Source organism: Rhinoderma darwinii, chromosome 1 (assembly GCF_050947455.1).
Source record: "Rhinoderma darwinii isolate aRhiDar2 chromosome 1, aRhiDar2.hap1, whole genome shotgun sequence".
Lineage (NCBI taxonomy): Eukaryota > Metazoa > Chordata > Amphibia > Anura > Rhinodermatidae > Rhinoderma > Rhinoderma darwinii.
In genome coordinates, this window is record NC_134687.1 from 422,255,466 (window position 1) to 422,274,345 (window position 18,880).

General features: G+C 41.2%; 1 protein-coding gene across 1 annotated transcript in view; it reads left to right on the top strand.

The window, feature by feature from the left end:
- CASTOR1 (cytosolic arginine sensor for mTORC1 subunit 1) overlaps window positions 1-18,880 on the top strand; it is an 83,862-nt gene that overhangs the window by 15,290 nt on the left and 49,692 nt on the right. The window contains exons 4-6 of the mRNA XM_075853364.1: window positions 3,568-3,697; window positions 14,706-14,829; window positions 15,520-15,627. Coding sequence (XP_075709479.1) covers window positions 3,568-3,697; window positions 14,706-14,829; window positions 15,520-15,627 — 362 coding nt within the window. The remainder of the gene's footprint in view (window positions 1-3,567; window positions 3,698-14,705; window positions 14,830-15,519; window positions 15,628-18,880) is intronic.

The window sequence follows — 18,880 nt, forward strand, 5'->3', positions numbered from 1 at the left end:
ACCACTTTTTATGGAAAAAATGGTTTTATTTATTTTTTTACTGTACTTTTTATTAATAATCTTTATTTCACTTTGATGACTTATTTCATTAGTCCCACTAGGGGACTTTACTGTGCGATCTTCCGATCGCTGCTATAATGCTTTGGTATACTTCGTATGCCAGAGCATTATTGCCTGTCAGTGTAAATCTGACAGGCAATCTGTTAGGACGTGCCTCCGGCACGTCCTAACAGGCATATGTCCAGGGCAGACCTGGGGGCTTTTATCAGGCACCCGGCTGCCATGACACCCCATCGGAGACCTGCGATTGCATTCGCGGGCCGCCGATGGGTGACAGAGGGAGCGCACTCCCTCTGTAAACAAAGTTAAATGCCGCGGTCGCTATTGGCGGCATTTAACGGGTTAAACGGCCACGATCGAAGTAAACTTCGATCGCGGGCGTTGGAGCAGGAGCTCAGCTGTCATCAGACAGCAGAGCCCCGGCTCCTGCCTGCACGGGAGACCCGTGCAGGACTTAGACTAGGCTGACGTGAAAAGGCGTCAGCCTAGCCTAAGGCCCCTTAGTGACGAACGTGAAAAGGCGTATTGGTGGTCACTAAGGGGTTAAAGTTGTGTTTTTTTTTTTTTTTTAACTATGGAGCTCCCTTCTCCATGTTGTAAGGGTTGATTCGTTTGAATTAAAAGGTATCTGTCTTTAAAGAATTTTTTTTTAGAGTTTCTGTAAGGATACGTCCACACGGGACGGAAAAAAATTATTGTGGATTTTGCAACACAATCCGCATGTTTTTCATTGTGGATTTCACCTCTCGGTGAAAGCCACAAAATCCTCTGTGAAAATCCTCAAGGAATTGACATGCTGTGGATTTAAAATCTGCATCGTGTGTCCATATCTGTACGGATATCTTTCCGCAACGTGTGGATGAGATTTCTTAAATGTCATCCACTTTGCAGCTACTGTCATATGCTGCAGATTTTCCGGACAGAAAATCCACAGCATATCTGCCATGTATGATCATATACGAAGATTACTGATCCAGGGTCTCCATACCCCTAGTGGTTGTTTTGCCTTCCTCTGGATAAACATAGCAGGATAATAGACTGTACCAGATCTACGCAGTGCTCTAGGCTAAAAAGAAAATGACTTGGGTGTCTTTATCCTGCAAGTCTATTTAGGAGCTAAATGCTATTTTTTGGTCGCCAAAGGAAAAATGAACATTATTACATGTAAAATAAAGGAAGCATTTACACTAGACGCAGCGCATTTGTGATCAATAGAGCCAACATCTGGAGCCCTGTGGACGTATGATTTTATTTTTTTTACTATGTAACTGCATAACTATGTCTACTGTGGGTGTCATGTTTTACAGAAAAGGGCAAAATCCAGAAAGCTGAACTAGTAAATTATTGTCAGCTTGGCGGTTACTGAGATTTATAGAGAACTTACTTTTACACTCATTAAAGGGGATGTCTCATGACAGACATTTATGGCAAATCCACAGAATATGCTATAAACGTCTAATAACTGTGGGTCCCACCTCTGGGGCACACACCTATCTCCCAAACGGACCCCCACCAGGCCTGGTGAACCGGCCGCCACATCCTGGCGGTGAATCATTGCATGACCGCTCAGCTGTTTCCGTAACTCCCATAGAAATAAATGGGGGTTACAAAGACCGCATAGCTCGCTACCAAATTTTTATGACACCTTAAATAATATAACTACTTCCAACTACATTGGGGTTGCAGTGGTTCCGCCAACTGCTAATATGTGAGGAGGTGAACGACTGAATATGGTCCTCTTTGGCCATATTCACTTTGTTATTATGGGCTATTGAGTGCAAAATGATGGAGAAAAACTTGAATTTTTTTTTTATTTAGCACTAGGCCTCAACATAACAATGTGAAAAAAGTGAAAGGTTCTGAATACTTTCCGAATGCGTTGCATGTCCATAGTTGTTCAAACAATAGTTATCAATACTTTTATGCTTGTGACCATCTTATAACTTGTTCATCATGACTAGGAAACATGGGTTATAGCATGAAAAAATGCTTTATCTTCCTGAATTCCCTCACTGCTAATTATTTTCCGAGTGCTCCACCAGAGCTTCCACTCCTGGTCCTGGTGGTCACTATGGATATGTCCTTATAGATCATGGCATTGTATTCTTCATTGTTTTCTGATCGTATACACCGCTGTTAAACCTCAACATCCTGAAATCTCATCTGGTACTTGTTGGTTATATTTAGCTAGGTTTTTCTCTTGATCTTCCTTGTGACCGCATTTGCTTAGCAGTCCAGCTTTTTGTACAGTACTTTAGTCCATGCTTTTTCACCCATGTAATATTCCACCTGAAAGAATTATTATCCTAATCTCGCACATCATCCCTACAGGGGACGCACACTCCTGCCCGGTCTCCTGGATCCATAAGAAGGCTACAGGCACTATTTGCAGTATTAAGTCGTCACATTGGTGGTTGTGATGTATTGACCGGCATTATGATAGCATCTCTGCTCTTTCCATTCACAGAATGCAGGCTGGAATAAAATGTGCCTGTAATCTGCTGATGGTGAAGCAGCAAGTACAATTTGGTTTTGCTGCAACATCTTATCAGAAGCCACTTGTAAAGGAAGAGTTTCTAATACTATTGTTTTATTTGGGAGCTGCTGAGTATAGCTTTTTAAGAAAGTTAGGTCTGTTTTTGACTATGGACTTTCATGACATGGTTGTCAGACCTGTTGGTCACGTCATTAAGTATACAGCAACTGGGATCCCTGGCGTATAGTCAAATGTAGCCATAAGCTCCCATTATACCAATGGAGGCCAAAAGAGTGTTCGGTAATACCGTGTTTTTACTGGATAGACTAGCATAGTCTACTAAGCTATTCTATCCAGAGGCATCCAGTAAAAAAAATATATATATATCGGATGCCATAATAGCCAATGCGAGATGGGTGCTATAGCTATGCCATAAATGTCTATGATGGGAATACCCTTTGAACGTGGCATCTGTATGAGTTCATGCTGCTTTTGGAACTATGGACTGATCACCTCCTTTGTACCCAGATTCTAATTTTATGGCTTCTCAATAAGACCTATACCAGCCAGATAAGTTGGTGTCTGTCACCTCAGATCCTCACTGTTTAGTTTGGTGGGGTCCCAGTCCTAGTTTGTGCAATGCGTGTGCTGTCAACTCTGTGCTGCAATTACAGTAGTTATAACCGGTGATTCATTAAAAGAAAATGACATGTAACTACCATTGGACTGTGGCACATATTTTAGGTGGAGTTAGACTGAACAAAGTCACTCCAGACCTAATAAACATAGTTAAAATTCAAGGGAAGTCCGGCATAAAATGTTATTTTGACTTCTCGCTTTGAAAATGTTATCAATGAGAATCCATGACCTCCGACCACCCAATTTGTTCCCCTTCTGAAGGAGTCACAACCAGGGACATATTTATGTGACTTAAATCTGAAACAATACTTGTGCTACTGTATCAATGGTTCCAATTCTATTCTGAATTTCCTCTAACTTTTAGTGATTCACTTTCTTTCTGCTTTTTACAGGTGCGGGATGATGATTTGCCTGTAGTTTTCCAAACTCTCTTGGGAGAACTTACAATTTACAAAGAAGAAAATGGGGAGTTGGTCCGCATGACTATTGGGGAGGCCAGCAATGGCTTGAAAACCAGGAGCTGTAAGTCATCAAAATGTTGGGGTGCATAAAGAGAAGTGAAAAAACCTGTGATTAAAATACAACGCTGCCCCCTTGTGTTACTTACCTTGAATATGGTGCACAGTTTTAGGCTCCACACGGTAGGGCTGGGCAATTTTGCTAAATTATAAAATATAGATTTTTTTTTTTTCAACACTTTGGGCGATTTTTCGATTTGAATCTAGTTTTTTTTACTTTATTTTTTCTTCTGTTTATTTAACAGTAATACCAAGAGACTTGAATACATTTTCTTTATGTAAACAACTTTAACATTATTATAATTTTATGTAACTTCACAACTCCTAGCAGAGAACGGGGCGGATCAGGAAGTGACGAGGCAGCGAAGTGAAACTGCCCTCTGCAGCACGGCGCGACGGCGCCACTAAATCGATTCTAGGATTCTGTTAAAAAAACAGAATCGTGAGTCCTTGAGGACAAATTAATTTGATCGCCCAGCCCTACTGTAGGGTTTACTAAAGTCGGAGAGGGTTTAATGGCTGGCAACTAGACTAATTAATAGAATAGGAGCTCTTCTAGAAAAAGACTGGAAATATTAGGCCTCATGCACACAAACGTGTATTTGCGTACACAAAAAATGTGCATAAATTGCAGACCCATTAATTTCTATGGGCCCATGCACATGACCGTGGTTTACACGGACTGTGTGGGGGCTGCAATTGCAGACCTCAAAAACTCAGGACAAGTCATTTTACTGTCCAATTGCGGTCCGGCCCCATTGAAATAAATGCATATCTTCTGTGTGCAGGGTTCGTGAATTGCGGATGGCCTGCGGATGACACTCCGTGGCCTTCCGTGCCGTAATCACGGATTGTGCACAGGGCTACGGCCGTGTGCCTAAGGCTTGTTCAACGTGGGGCAAAAACCTTTCTACTACCACAGGAAAATACAGCAGTATATATTTATTCCTCAGTAGGCATGAATTTCCTCCATCGTTGGGATCCATGGGATACAGATCTTTTGGATGAGCTGTAATCTGTATAAATATTTGGAAGGCCAATATATAGAAATGGCACAAGATTTATTCATTTTAAGAACTGTACAACAGACCAGTAGTCGCCATTTATGTGTGGAGGAAAGGCGGCTTCATCATCAATATAGGAAAGAAGTCCAAGGTTTTAGATTATGTAATGAAAAAATATCAGAATTTAAAAAGGCATAAATAACTCCTCGAAGATGTAGAGTCCAAATTTATACAGAGAAGAATTGTCTACAATCCCCTTATTTTTTCATCATCTTGATGAAACCTCTAGGTCTGTAAAACGTTGGACTTGTCTTTTTCTCAAGCTTTCGCAGTAACCTGCCTTATCAGTCCTTTAATTTTATGTTCCTTTTATCCAGTGCAGCTAGCATCAGTCTTCTCGATGACTATATGTGCAGCTCTCTCTCATTTAAGGTGTTGTTTTGCAAAACGTTCCGTCGTTTAAAAATAAAAGCAAATAAAATCTAATTGTAGTCTGTCTAACTGACTTATGTAGTAATTTTTTTTTGTTTGCCTTCCCGCTAATATCCCAGATTCTTCACAATTTACTGTGGAGACAGTTGGCGTAGTCACCTCTCTTAAAGTGAATCTGCTCCGTTCCTCCTGCTTTACAATATAATTCCTGCAGATTGGATAGCATACTTGATGTGACAGGCTTCCTTTATTGGTAGTGCCCAGGCCCTGATCGTTTCACTACCCGATTCTGTGAATTATTTAAATCTCAACTCGCCCCTTCATGTCCTTTTCCTAAGCAAACTTTGAAGACGCATTGGGCAGAACCACCATAACATAACAAGGATTCTACCTCCTTCAGTTATCACCCTATTTTTCTTTAATAAATTGTAATATCAAGATGTACTTTATCCAGAAGATAAGGGACGGAAAATCCAAGGGCGCAGCTATGTTGGAAACAATTTTTATTGAAACAGAGAAAACTTGGCCAATATATAGTCCCTATCTGTTTCAATTTACTTGTACTTGACCTGACGAAGGGGCCGGTACGGCTTCGAAACACATATAGTGCTGTTCTATGTACAATAAAAATTGTTTCCAACATAGCTGCACCCTTGGATTTTCCGTCCCTTTTCACCCCTTATCTTCTTGATATATACAGCGGAGATCGCCTCCACATCTCCGGATCGGAAACTGGGCTGCAACTACCCTACAAGTGATACTTGGACAAGTATTCTTGGATTTTATGCTCCTAGCATAACACAACCAGGTCAGCATAACTGACCACCTTTTTTCCTCCCCGTATTCCTACAGGTTCATGCACGATGTGCGCTTTTTGTTTTTTTTCTGTTTTTTTTTCTCTTTTCTTTTCATAGCGTGAAGATGTACTTTAAACTTTTGACCACTCAAATACGGATGTTAATAGAGATCAAATGGAATCTGGCCGTGAGGCTCAGGACAACTCCCTACGCACCATATTCGAGGTATCCCATTATAAGCACAGCTGTGTACCACTATTTCTCCTATCTTTTGATGCCAAAAAGGCATTTGATAGGGTCACTGGGCTGCTTCACTGCAGCAAATTAGGTTGGGTCCACGCTTTGTAGATATGGAGCTTTATACCTCCCCCACAACATGGGTTAGGGCAAATCTTATTCTCTCACCCATTCTGCATTAATAATGGGACACGTCAGGGCTGTCCTATTGTACATCCTCACCATGGAACACCTGACTATGGCTTTACATAGTAATCCTGATATTCTGGGTGACGAGGTGGGGCAGACTCTGCCACAAGTTGGCTATCTATGCTGAAGACCTTTTGCTTTGTGTCCCTTCCCCCACATATTACTTTGCCTTCTATATTTCTGGAGTTTTATAGGGTTGGCCTTCTCAGTCACTTTAAAGTGAATCTATCGAAAACTGTGGCATTCAATATTACCAGCTTCCACATTTAAAACCATTATGCATTTAAGTGGCAAGCACAAGAGTACCGCTTATCTATGCATCCTGATCTCACAACTCCACCTCTTTTCCCTCAATTATCTCCAATTACAGTGGAGGATGGTTGAAGATATTCAGAGCTATGCGTTTCTTGGTTTGGATGCATAAATGTGGTGAAATTTACATTTTGCCTAAATTTCTGTTTTTCCAGACCATGTCGATGTGTGCATGCTAGCTTTGCTGGTGGTGCTTACGTGTTTCATTTCGAACACTAAGGGTATGTTCACACGTACACGTCCGATACGCCTGAAATTACGGAGCGGTTTTCAGGCGAAAACCGCTCTGGAAATTCAGACGTAATGGCATGTGCAGGCGTTTTTCGCAGCGTCCATTATGGACGTAATTGGAGCTGTTTTTCGATGAAAAACTGCTCCAATTACGTCCCAAGAACTGACATGCACTTCTTTGACGCGGGCGTCTTTTTTTTTTTTTACGCGCCGTCTTTTCACAGCGGCACGGAAAAAAAATCACCGTCTGCACAGAACATCGTAAAACACATTCAAATGAATGGGCAGATGTTTGCCGACGTTTTCAAGCAGTATTTTTGGTTGTCATTCCAGGCGTAAAACGCCTGAATTACGTCCGTAAATAGTGCGTGTGAACATACCCTTACAAGCTACATCTAGGCGAAGTGTGTTTAACTCCAATCACAAGGCAGTGTTTTGTTTTTTTTGTCACTACTCCTGGACTAGTTTCACAAGACCTGTAAACTATGGGAACACTCTGTTGCTAGTGGATCTTCTTATGGTCCCATGATTTAGTCCCCAAGATAAAACTTTTATGCCTGACCTATCTGGTACTACGTTTCCTGGCTGTTTGGGGTTATTGGGTGGTTCCAGCATCATATTGCCGCTAGACCTGACCCTGTGTCCCCACTTTTCCACCTATTCTCTCTGTCCATTCCTTTTTGATCCGGGAGAAGTCTGATACTCCTCTTCTTAAACAGGTGCTGATAGATGGGTGAATGCCCTTTCTTGTGGCCTTAACTCCTTCCTGACCGCCCACTGTCTTTTGACGTTGTGGTAAACCGCGGGCGCCGAGTCACGGAGGGAGGGGCTCTCTAAGCGGACGTTGGTTTTGGCACCCTTTGGTCACGGCGGCGCCCTTTCTCTCTCCCGCTCCTCGGGCCGCGGAACCAGTGAAATAAAAGTGGTACTTACGGGATACACTGTTCTCTGTACCCTGGGATGTTATGTGGTGTACCCCGAAATAAAGATGTTCCAAGAGACAGGGTTCAATAAACTTTCACAGTAGATTTTACTGGGCACAATATGCTTGATGGTTACATTTGTTACAGCATAAGACAGGAGGCTGAGGTGGTAGTTGAACAGGCTAGCTCGCAGCACGATTTACTTCAGTTTCAAACATGGCGGTTACAATATTCGACATAAAATGGAGGCACAATTCCTTATAGTAAAAACGCAATCCTTCCAATACAATGCAGCCCCCGAAGCTTTCTGCTTCTCATCTAATCCGCAGGAGTGGGCGACCCTCCCTCTCTGCTCCTCTTCTGATACTACCCGTGGCAATTCTAGGGCATAGCTGACCCCATAGTATGCGGGACAATCCAGTATCTGTCCAATCTCTGCCAATCTCTGTAATGGCCTGTACTACTTCTTCCTCTATCACGGGTAGTCAGGGCTAGTATAATGACGGATGAGACTCACCAACATATATGGTGGCGGTGTTCAAAATCCCAAAATGGCTTCTGGTTTCTCTGTTCTAAGTACCATTTCTCTTCAGCTTGCTCATTTTCTTTCTGCAAGCTTTTCTATAGCCTGATGTTGTAGGCAGCCTGTCTCTGGATCTCTGATGGATAAAACCCAGGAGCAACTCCACTTTGCTGTTACCTCAACTGCTCACTCTCTTCAACTCTCCTCAGCAACTGCCTTCTCTAACTGCCTCAGGACCCTCCTTTATCTCCTAAGCCCCTCCCACCTTATGGAACTTCCCCCGTATCCGACACTCCTGCATAAGCTGTAAAACAGTGCATTGCAAATTCACATTTACTTTTTTTAAAGTGACAGTACCTAATAGTTGGGAAAAGGTCATCAAATACAAGTACAACACATTATTTTTCTAGTAATGTTTTTGGGGACATTACAACGTCAGGCGGTGCAGGTGCTTAGTGCTTTTGGCGTCGTCGTAGATCAGGCTGATGATCGCTCGTGTGAGTGCTCATCCTTTAAGCAGGAGCTGTAACTAACCGCTCCTGATCTTAGAGCAGCCTCCTGAACACAGCTTGGGTCAGAAAACATTTGGACCCCAGCTGTTTAACCCTTTGATTGCCGCGGTCCGTGACCACGGCGTGATCAAAGGGAATTCCCCTCTTTGATCGCATCACAGGGATTCCGGTGATGCGAACAAACACCAGGGAATCCCTCTGCAGTCAGCCCTGGGGACCTACAAAGGACCCCAGGGCTGTCTGTTCAGTTTGCCTGCTGTTCGGGCACACTATGTGCTGCCCGTTTAGCAGCCTGTGTCATAGTGACATAGTGTAATGTATTAGCGTACAGGAGTATGCTAATACATTACAAGTAAAAAATAAAGTTATAAATAAAGTTATCCTTTGATGGGATTAAAAAAAAAAAAGTAACAAAAAAAGTCATTATTTTGCATAAAATACATTTTATTGCCCCTACACTAAATAAAAACAAAAAAACTACACATATTAGGTATCTACACGACCGTAATAACCTGAAGAATTAATCTAATGGGTTATTTAGCGTGAAACTTGAACGGGATAAAAAATAAACAAGAAAAACCATGTAGAGAATCGCTTTTTCCTATATTCACACCATAAACATTTTTTTTGTAACTTTTTTTCTTCTTCATTAACTTCCCTGTTGCTATAAAAATAAATTTTCTCACCCAACAATTCTGTTACAATTATTTCCAATGATAATACTAGTCTATATTACACTCCTCAACATTGAAATTGTAACACCAAGAAGGAAAAGTTTTGGATTTGTGGAAATCACAGGATCGATAGGCATGTTCATGATATGCAAATGCTAAAAAAAAAAATGGAAACAAAATACTCCAAACATCCTGATTTTATTCAGTATCGAGAGTGAGCGCCATGCACAAATGCACTTACACACCTTGGCATTCTATCAATGAGATCATTAATGGTTGTCTGAGGAATGTTATGCCGCGCTGAATGCACTTGGGCACGCAAATCATCAAGAGTGGCTGCTGGCAGCTCCCTTTGCAATTGCCGACCACTGACATTCCAGATCTGCTCGATTGGAGCCCAGTCCGGAGACGCTGCAGGCCATGGTTGCTTGTTTAGGCCACACAGGCTGCTCACAGTATCACTAGCAACATGCGGCCTGGCATTGTCCTGTTGAAAAAACAGCTTCTGGGACACTTTGGAGAATGGCCGTACCACTGGTTCCACGATCAAATCCATGTAACGCCGAGCTGTCCGTGTACCTGAAATGAAGATTAGAGGCGTCCGGCTACCGTACATTATGCCACCCACACTATAATCCCGGAAGTAGGACCGGTGTGACGTTCCCTTGTGAAGGCCTCTCGTAGCGTTACCCACGTAGTCTCCAGACCAATCTCCTGCTATCATTGCGTCCGAGACAAAATGGAGACTCGTCGCTGAAGAAGACAGACCTCCATTCCAGTCTCCGGTGCCTTCTTGTATGCACCATGATAGCCTTTGAGAGCGGTGGTGTGTGTTCAAAGGAACATATGTAGCTGGACGTCGGGCTCGTAGCCCAATGTTGTTCAAACGCCTTCTGATAGTTTGTATCGACACTGGTTGCCCCCCTAGGCTTGGGCTGTGAAGTTCGCTTGCAGTACAGACTGGATCACTACGTGCCATTCTTCCAATCAGACGATCCGTCCGTGCAGAGGTCCGCCTCCGCACACCTCTTGCTTTCATTCCCGTTTGTTGTTCCCCCAACCTCCGGGACACGCAACTTTAAACCGTGCCGACATGTCGGCCTAGGCGCGTAGTGATCTACCGGAGTCCTCTTGGTTCAAGGATTCTGTCCCTCTCCGTTTGTGTCAAGTGGCGATGACTGGCACATCGACTAACAGGAGGCATCGCACAATAATCTCACACCACTTGATCCGATTTTTGAGGTTTCATGTGGCTAAAAATCTTTGCTTTCGATCTGTCTTTTATGCCCCTCCCACATGCCACAAATTGGAGCTCGGTGATTGAAAATGTGATCATTTGCAGATCTCGGCGACACCTTCTACTTCCTCGACTTGCATAACCTTATGGCTTTCTTGGTGTTGTAATTTTAATGTTGAGGACTGTATTAGGCCTAAAAATACCACAAAATAAGTAGCAGATAAATGTATAAAAATATTCATATGTTCTACAAACCAGGGTAAAATTATAAATTGGTTTATAAAACCACACATTTAAAAAAATTAAATAAAATTTTCAACATACATGAACAATAGAGAATATATAAAATGCTAATAAATCCGTTCATAATGACAGTGAATTATAAAAACGAGAAGTACAATTGTACTCCTCTCTCCCTGCAAATCCATTACAATTATTTCGGCCAAAATGCTTGGTCCCAGGCCTGAAAAGTCCCCGTAGATCATTCATATGGTTTTTGTTCTATAAATTTTTTTAAGAATAAATGAACCATTTTATCTATAAATTTCAAACCATATAAAGTTAAACTATATAAAAATAGACGTAAAATTGCTTATCGGTTTTTTTTTTTGGCATTCTATACATGTACCACTGTCTGGTGTATAAATATTAACATTTTCTACTGATTTTATAGGTCATAAATTATTTTTTTAAATAAGAATGTAAGACACTGCCCAGTAATGTTACAGCATCACTTCCCTAATGTACTGTAGTTGCAGTACATCAACACAGGATGGAGTTCCAGACCTGCCTTTTCAGTAGATGGTGTAAACTTCTTTCAGGATGTATGTACATGTGTTCATGGCAAAACCACAGCATAAAGTACACTTTAACATGTCTCTCTATTTTAACCCTTTTCCTTTTAAAGACCGTATCCTTAACCCCTTCAGGACTGAGCCTGTTTTGGCCTTGTGGACACAGCCAATTTTTTCAAATCGGACGTGTCCCTTTATGTGGTAATAACTTTGGAATGCTTTTACCTATCCAAGCGATTCTGAGATTGTTTTCTCGTGACATACTGTACTTTGTTAGTGGAAAAATTTGATCAATAAATTCAGTACCAAAATTGAGAAAATTTGCCAAAATTATAATTTTTCTAAGTTTAAATGTATCTGCAGATGGTAATACCACACAAAATAGTTACTAATTAACATTTCCCACATGTCTACTTTTATTTTGGCATTGTTTTCTGAACGTCCTTTTATTTTTCTAGGACGATCTTACAAGGCTTAGAACTTTAGCAAAAATTTCTCACCTTTTCAATAAAATTTCCAAAACCTATTTTTATAGGTACCAGTTCAGTTCTGAAGTGGCTTTGAGGGCCTTATATATTAGAAACCCCCATAAGTCACCCAATTTTAAAAACTTCACCCCTCAAAGTATTCAATACAGCATTTAGAAAGTTTCTTAACCCTTTAGGTGTTTCACAGGAATTAAAGCAAAGTAGAGGGGAAATTTACAAATTGTAGTTTTTTTGTTTGTTTTTTTTTGTCGGAAAATCAATTTTTTTTTTCTGTAACACAAAAGGTTCTACCAGAGAAACGCAACTCAATATATATTGCCTAGGTTGTGCAGTTTTTAGAAATATCCCACATGTGGCCCTAGTGTGCTAATGGACTGAAGCACAGGCCTCAGAAGCAAAGGCGCACCTAGAGGATTTTGGGGCCTCCTTTTTATTCGATTATATTTTAGGCACCATGTCCGGTTTGAAGAGGTCTTGTATTGCCAAAACAGTGGAAACACCCCCAAAAAGACACCATTTGGCAAACTACACCCTCAAGGAATTTATCAAGGGGTATAGTGAGCATTTTAACCCCACAGTTTTTTTGCTGAATTTAGTGGAATTATTCCGTAAAAATGAAAAATCGAAAAAAAAAATGTCAATAAAACTTACAAATTATACATTTTTACAAGGCATAAAGAAGAAAAAGTGCCCCAAGATTTGTAAAGAAATTTCTCCTGATTACAGCTATACCACATATGTGGTAATAAACGGCTGTTTGGCCGCACAGCAGGGCTCAGAAGGGAAGAAGCGCTGTTTGGCTTTTGGAGCTCAAGTTGACTCAATTGGTTTTTGGGTGTCATGTCGCATTTGCAAAACCCCTGAGGGACAAACAGTGGACACCCCCCAGAAGTGACCCCCATTTGGGAAACTACAGCCCTAATTAGAATTTGCCTAGGGGTATAGTGAGCATTTTGATCCCATAGGTTTTTTTGCTGACTTGAGTGTAATTAGTGTATTTGTTTTTTTTTATTCTTTTTTTTTTTTTCGGCGTTCACCATGCGCTATAAATGACATATTTAATTTATTCTGTGGGTCGATGCGATTACGGCGATACCATATGTATATAGTTTTTTTTTTTTTTATGTTTTACTGTGTTTTGCAGGATAAAATCACGGTTTAAAAAAATAAATATATATATATCTATATTTTGTTTTTGTGTTGCCATATGCTAAGAGCCACAACTTTTTTTTATTTTTCTATCCGGAAAGCTGTGTGAGGGCTTGTTTTTTGCTGAACAAACTGTAGTTTTTATCGGTACAATTTTTGGGTACATGTGACTTTTTGATCCCTATTTATGCAATTATTTGGGAGCTGAACTGACTAAAAATAGCCATTCCGGTATAGTTTTCTTTAATTTAGTTTTTATGGCGGTCACCGTGCGGGAATAAATTACATTAGATTTTTTTATAGTTCAGGCCGTTACGTACGTGGCGATACCAATTCTGCATAGTTTATTTTTTCTAATAATAAAGGACTTTATAATTGTTGGATCGTTGTTATAATACCCTGCAATACTTCTGTATTGCAGGGTATTATACCTGTCAGTTTCACACTGACAGGAGGCATATTAGGGCCTGCCTCTGTCAGAACCTAATCGCCTTCCATAGATTGCCGTAGCAATCGTTCCCTCCCCCGCAACAATCGGCCCCCGCAATCGCATAACGGGGTGCCGATTTTGCTATAACAACTTAAATGCGGCGGTTGCTATTAACTGCCGCATTTAAGGGGTTACTCTGTTCGGATCACCGCTGTGATCCGACCCGATGTTTTCCCCCAGTACTAAGGCAGCTAGTAGCAGCCCATACTGGCAGATGCCGGGCTGTGGGGAGCACCTGTGCGCTCTGTTAGGAGCACACGTAGATTAACGGGCTGCAGGCACAAGGACCAGCGCTGATGCCCGTTAATCTACGTGGGGTGGTCGGGAAGGGGTTAAAGAAGCACTCCACCCCCCTGTTTGCAAATGCAATATAGTGCAATGTAGTCATGTGTATCTGCTTACCTTGCGCTGTATTTCGAGTAGCCACTGAACAACTAACTGTAAGCACCAAGTAAGCCGATACACATGACCTAAAAACTGGAGCGCTTCTTTAGCATATTTTAAAACACAGTAAAAATATTGTCTCTGTCAAGACCAATATACTGAGGAATAAGCTACAGTCATGTGAAAAAACCCGTTTTATTTTTTAAATAGTTTGTGGGTCTATTTACGTGTCGCGATCATGTCGTGTTTTTTTGTTTGTTTTTTTGCCGCGTATTTGCAAAACTGCGGGGAAAAAAAGATCGGGCTGAGACGTGAATAGATTATTACGTATGTAGGTGATTATAACTTTTGCTAGTGTTTTTTCTTCTGTTACAAACACCTAAAGCTGACCATTCACTATAGATTTTGGAGGGCCGATTTTTAGGCCATTTTCTGCATATATGGACAGTGATGTCGTGACGACGGCAGCGACCGCACCCGGTGGCCAAGTGTGCTCCCCCAAGGGTAGTGGGCCCTGGCACTTGCCCGGGTACGCCGGGTGCTGACGCCGGCCCTAATGGGACGTCCATATTTTTTCACATAACTGTATATAGAGCGCTTTTAACCTTCTTTTTTTTTTTTTTTATATATATGTAGTGTTTAATTTGAAAGTGCATCCTGTTCAAAGTCCTGCAAGCAAGTTTTGTGTTCTGACGTTGGATCGTGACACTCTGCCATCCATTGCTACCATTCTCTTAGATGTCCTCTTTTACTCCCATACGTGAGTATATATGTTTTTGTGTGTGTGTATATGTCAACAGTTATGGAAATATTACTAACGCTCTGTTCAAACCAGGTTTTCTCCACATGTCAGACGTGTACATTCTATACAAAGAAAAAAGTTTTGCTGCTGACGTATTTGCTGATTTCCGCTGTGAATTCTGCAACAAGATACAATGCGTGTGTATGGGGTTGTACAAAATAAATGCCTCTCTAGTTTTTGGAACTCAATTTTTCAGATTAAGGCCTAATCTCCCTTCTCTGCTTCACTTCATACAGCCATAGAGTTGAAGAATAAATTTCTGGCTGCCTGCAGCCACCTGTAGTGGGGGCTTACTGCATACAAATTTAGACAACTCTCATTGTCTATCGGGAACTTGTCAGACAAACCAGATCTCTGTATATAGATCTAGGAACACATTTTCATTAGAATTGAGTGCGTGCATCAGAAGAGTCTAGTTTGGTATCCGATCCTGGTTTCGGGTTTCTAAGTCTATGTGTATCCACTCTGGGAAGAGTTATGCTACTAGACAGTGAAACCTATAAATATAAAAATTTGGACTTGCGTATTGAATCTATAAAAAAACCTAATATTTTGTAATCCATTCTGTAAACTGGAACATGAAACAATGATGTTAGAAACTAAAGTGTGAAATTCTGTCGCTTTTATGGTGTTAAAATTTCATTCTAGGTCACATGAAGATTGTCCTGCACAGAACAGTGAATCATTTCGCTTTTTTGCCTTCTCTTTGATAGACGGATATATATCCATTGTTATGGATACAGAGACACAGAAGAAGTATGTATGGGTCAGCTACATTTGTATTATACACATAACAATATGAAGACCGAAAAAAAACTGCTTGGTCGATGTATATGGTAGGACACATGTTAGATGGGGATGTATTGGAGAATATCAGCTAAAATTTCTCTTTTTTTTTTTTATATATATATATATATATATATATATATATATATATATATACCGTAACCTAGTTATAATAAAACTAACCTAGTTATAATACATTTGGGCTGTTCTAGGAAAGGAAAGGCACTTGATACAATGTGTAACGTGCATATTGACAAGATATTTTCTGATAGAATGGAGGGATCCGCACGGTATTACAATGATTTATACGTGGAAAATTCTTTAATAGCTAGCAGTTAGCAACTTTCTTGCATTTTTGGGGAGGCAGAAACCGTTGGCAACAGTCATTGGGCCTTCAAGTAAAAGGAATAAGTCGAAGTCTTAATGAGTGGACTGGCCGCAGTTAACATAGGGTTTTTAATGGTTAATGTTTATATTTAAAAGGGTATTCCTTTCTAAGAATGTGGGTGCTGGTGTAAAATTAGAATGAATGAAACAATAAAAAAAAATAGCCAGATAAAAGTTTTTTTAAAATTAAAGGCGAATTTAGTTTTTTGAAAGGAGTGGATGTTCCGCTATATGCAACTCAGGCGTGCAGTTATCAGAAGTCCTTGAAGGATTGTTTGATCTCGATCTCCATTAAGCTCTCACGAAGGGCACGAAGGGCACGAAGGGTCTAATATTGTGGATTTATCAAAACCTAGAGTAGGGAAGGAAATAAAAACTACTTCGTTTTTTGTTTAATAATAATATTTATAAAGTTGCACCAATCACATTGACGTTTATATAAAAAAAAAATAATAATGTTTTTACACAGCCTTTAATACTTTTGATAAAAATAGGTTTAAGAAATGTCCAAAATGCAATGTTATGAAAGGTGATTATATGCAGGTGTTATGAAATTGCCCACACCTCCAATATCTCTGGAACTAAATCCTGAACACGATACATAGGTTCTTTAATGGTAACATTTGGGGCTCCCCATTGGTTTGCTCAGGCCCCATCCACACGGCCGTAGAATTCATCCGTAATTACGGACCCATTAATTTCTATGGCCAACGTACGCCTTCCCGTATATTTACGGGAAGGTGTCCGGGCCTTAGGAAGTTTCCGCCAAACTTTATAATGGGAGCACGACCCGCAAATGCTGGTGACTGTCGCCGGCCGCGCCCGTAATCACGGACCGTGATTACGGGCACTGTCGTGTGCATGGGGCCTTACTGGGGGATATTGATTCAGAAAGTATAGTGAATAAGGCCAGGTTCATACGAGTGTGTTCGGTCCGTGATATTTGGTCCGTATGTCGACTGCATTTCCCGGACCGAACACACTGCAGGGATCCGGTCTCCTAGCATCCTAATTATCTTTGACGCTAGGAGCCCCTGCCTCGCTGCGGGAAAACTGCCCCGTATTGTAATCATGTTTTCAGTACGGGACAATAGTTCTGCGGGGAGGCAGCGACTCCTAGCATCATAGATAACTAGAATGCTAGGAGCCCGACTCCCTGCAGTGCGTTCGGTCTGGGATATGCGGCTGACATGCGGACCGTGTATAATGGACCGAACAAGCTCTTGTGAATCCGGCCTATGAAAGAAATTGGTAAATGACTGTTTTATGCCAGAAAAGCCATTGCGATCAAAAGAATGTCTATCAAATCTGGAAAGATTGGAGAGATTGGGTAAAGGGGGAGTGGGGAGAGAGGGAGGATACTGAACTGGTACTTGATTAAATACTAAGTTTGTTCTTATGTATTTCCTTATTTTATTTTATTTTTTTCCTTACTCTGCGCCGCTTGGGATGGATGGGTGTTTGTTGGGTGTACTTGATTATGTGTAACAAATTGACAATCTATTTTTTTAATGTAATTTATTACAATTCTGTGATTTTATAATGTAAATTGCAATAAATAAAAGTCATGGCATATCACTAGGATACTCCATAACCTTCTGATCGGTGGGGCTCTGTGACGGTCAATCCTGCAGGTCAAGTGAAAGGGGCTGTCTTGTAGTTTCCTGCAGAACCAATTTTAATTTGAACGCTCGTTCCCAATTATTTCCCTATTTTAAACAAGGCAAAGATCAGCCGATGAACGAGCAAACGCTCCTTTATCGGCTGGTATCGTTTATGCAGCAGAAAATATTCTCGTTGGCAGCACATCTCCCTGTGTAAACATGGGGACGTGCTTCCAGATGTATGGGGATGAGCGATCGTAGTAACAATACTTATCAAACATAGCTCCTTGTGAAAGAAGCAACTGAACGTTAATCCACGAGCTGTCTCCTTGATCAGCGCTCATTGTTACGACCAAAATTTGCCATCTCTGTAGGAAAAAAATCTGTTAGGAGCCCCTTGGGGGGATGGGTGGGGTTCTGGCGATATGTGCTCACTTTCTATAGGGGGAAAACCCCCTTTTAAAGCGAATGTTATTTAAAAAGGCAGTGACTATTTCCGCCTTACGTCTATATTTTAACCCCTTCGCGCTCAGGTCAGTAATAGTACGTCCTGCTAAGTAGAACGTTCGCGCTCAGGTCAGTACTATTACTGACCTGAGTAAACACGGCGCCATTTAATCCCGGCGCGTGTCTGAGCTGTGATACCTGCTGTTTCCGACAGCAGGCTATCACAGCTTAGTGTGCAGGGACCGATCGCGATGGTCCCCGCCGATTAACCCCTTAGAAGCCGCGTTCAATAGCGATCGCGGCTTCTTAGGGGTTAAGCTGCCATCGCCGGCCTGCTACACGATAGCGGGCCGTGATGGCTACTATGGCAACCAGAATCCTAACAATGGACTCTGGCTATGCCATCGACGGAAGCCTAGTGGGTCCCGACAAAATCAGGACCCACTATGCTTGCTGTCAGCGAACAGCTGACAGCTCTAATACACTGCACTACGCATGTAGTGCAGTGTATTAGAATAGCGATCAGAGCCTCCTGCCCTCATGTCCCCTAGTGGGACAAAGTAAAAAAAGTGTAAAAAAGTAAAAAAAAGTTGTGTAAAAATAAGAAAATAAAAGATTTAAAAGTAAAAGTCCCCCTTTTTCCCTTATCAGTTCTTTATTATTAATAAAAATATATAAATAAACTATACATAATTGGTATCGCCGCGTCCGTAACGGCCTGAACTACAAAACTATGTCGTTATTTATCCTGCGCGGTGAACGCCGTAAGAGAAAATAATAATAAA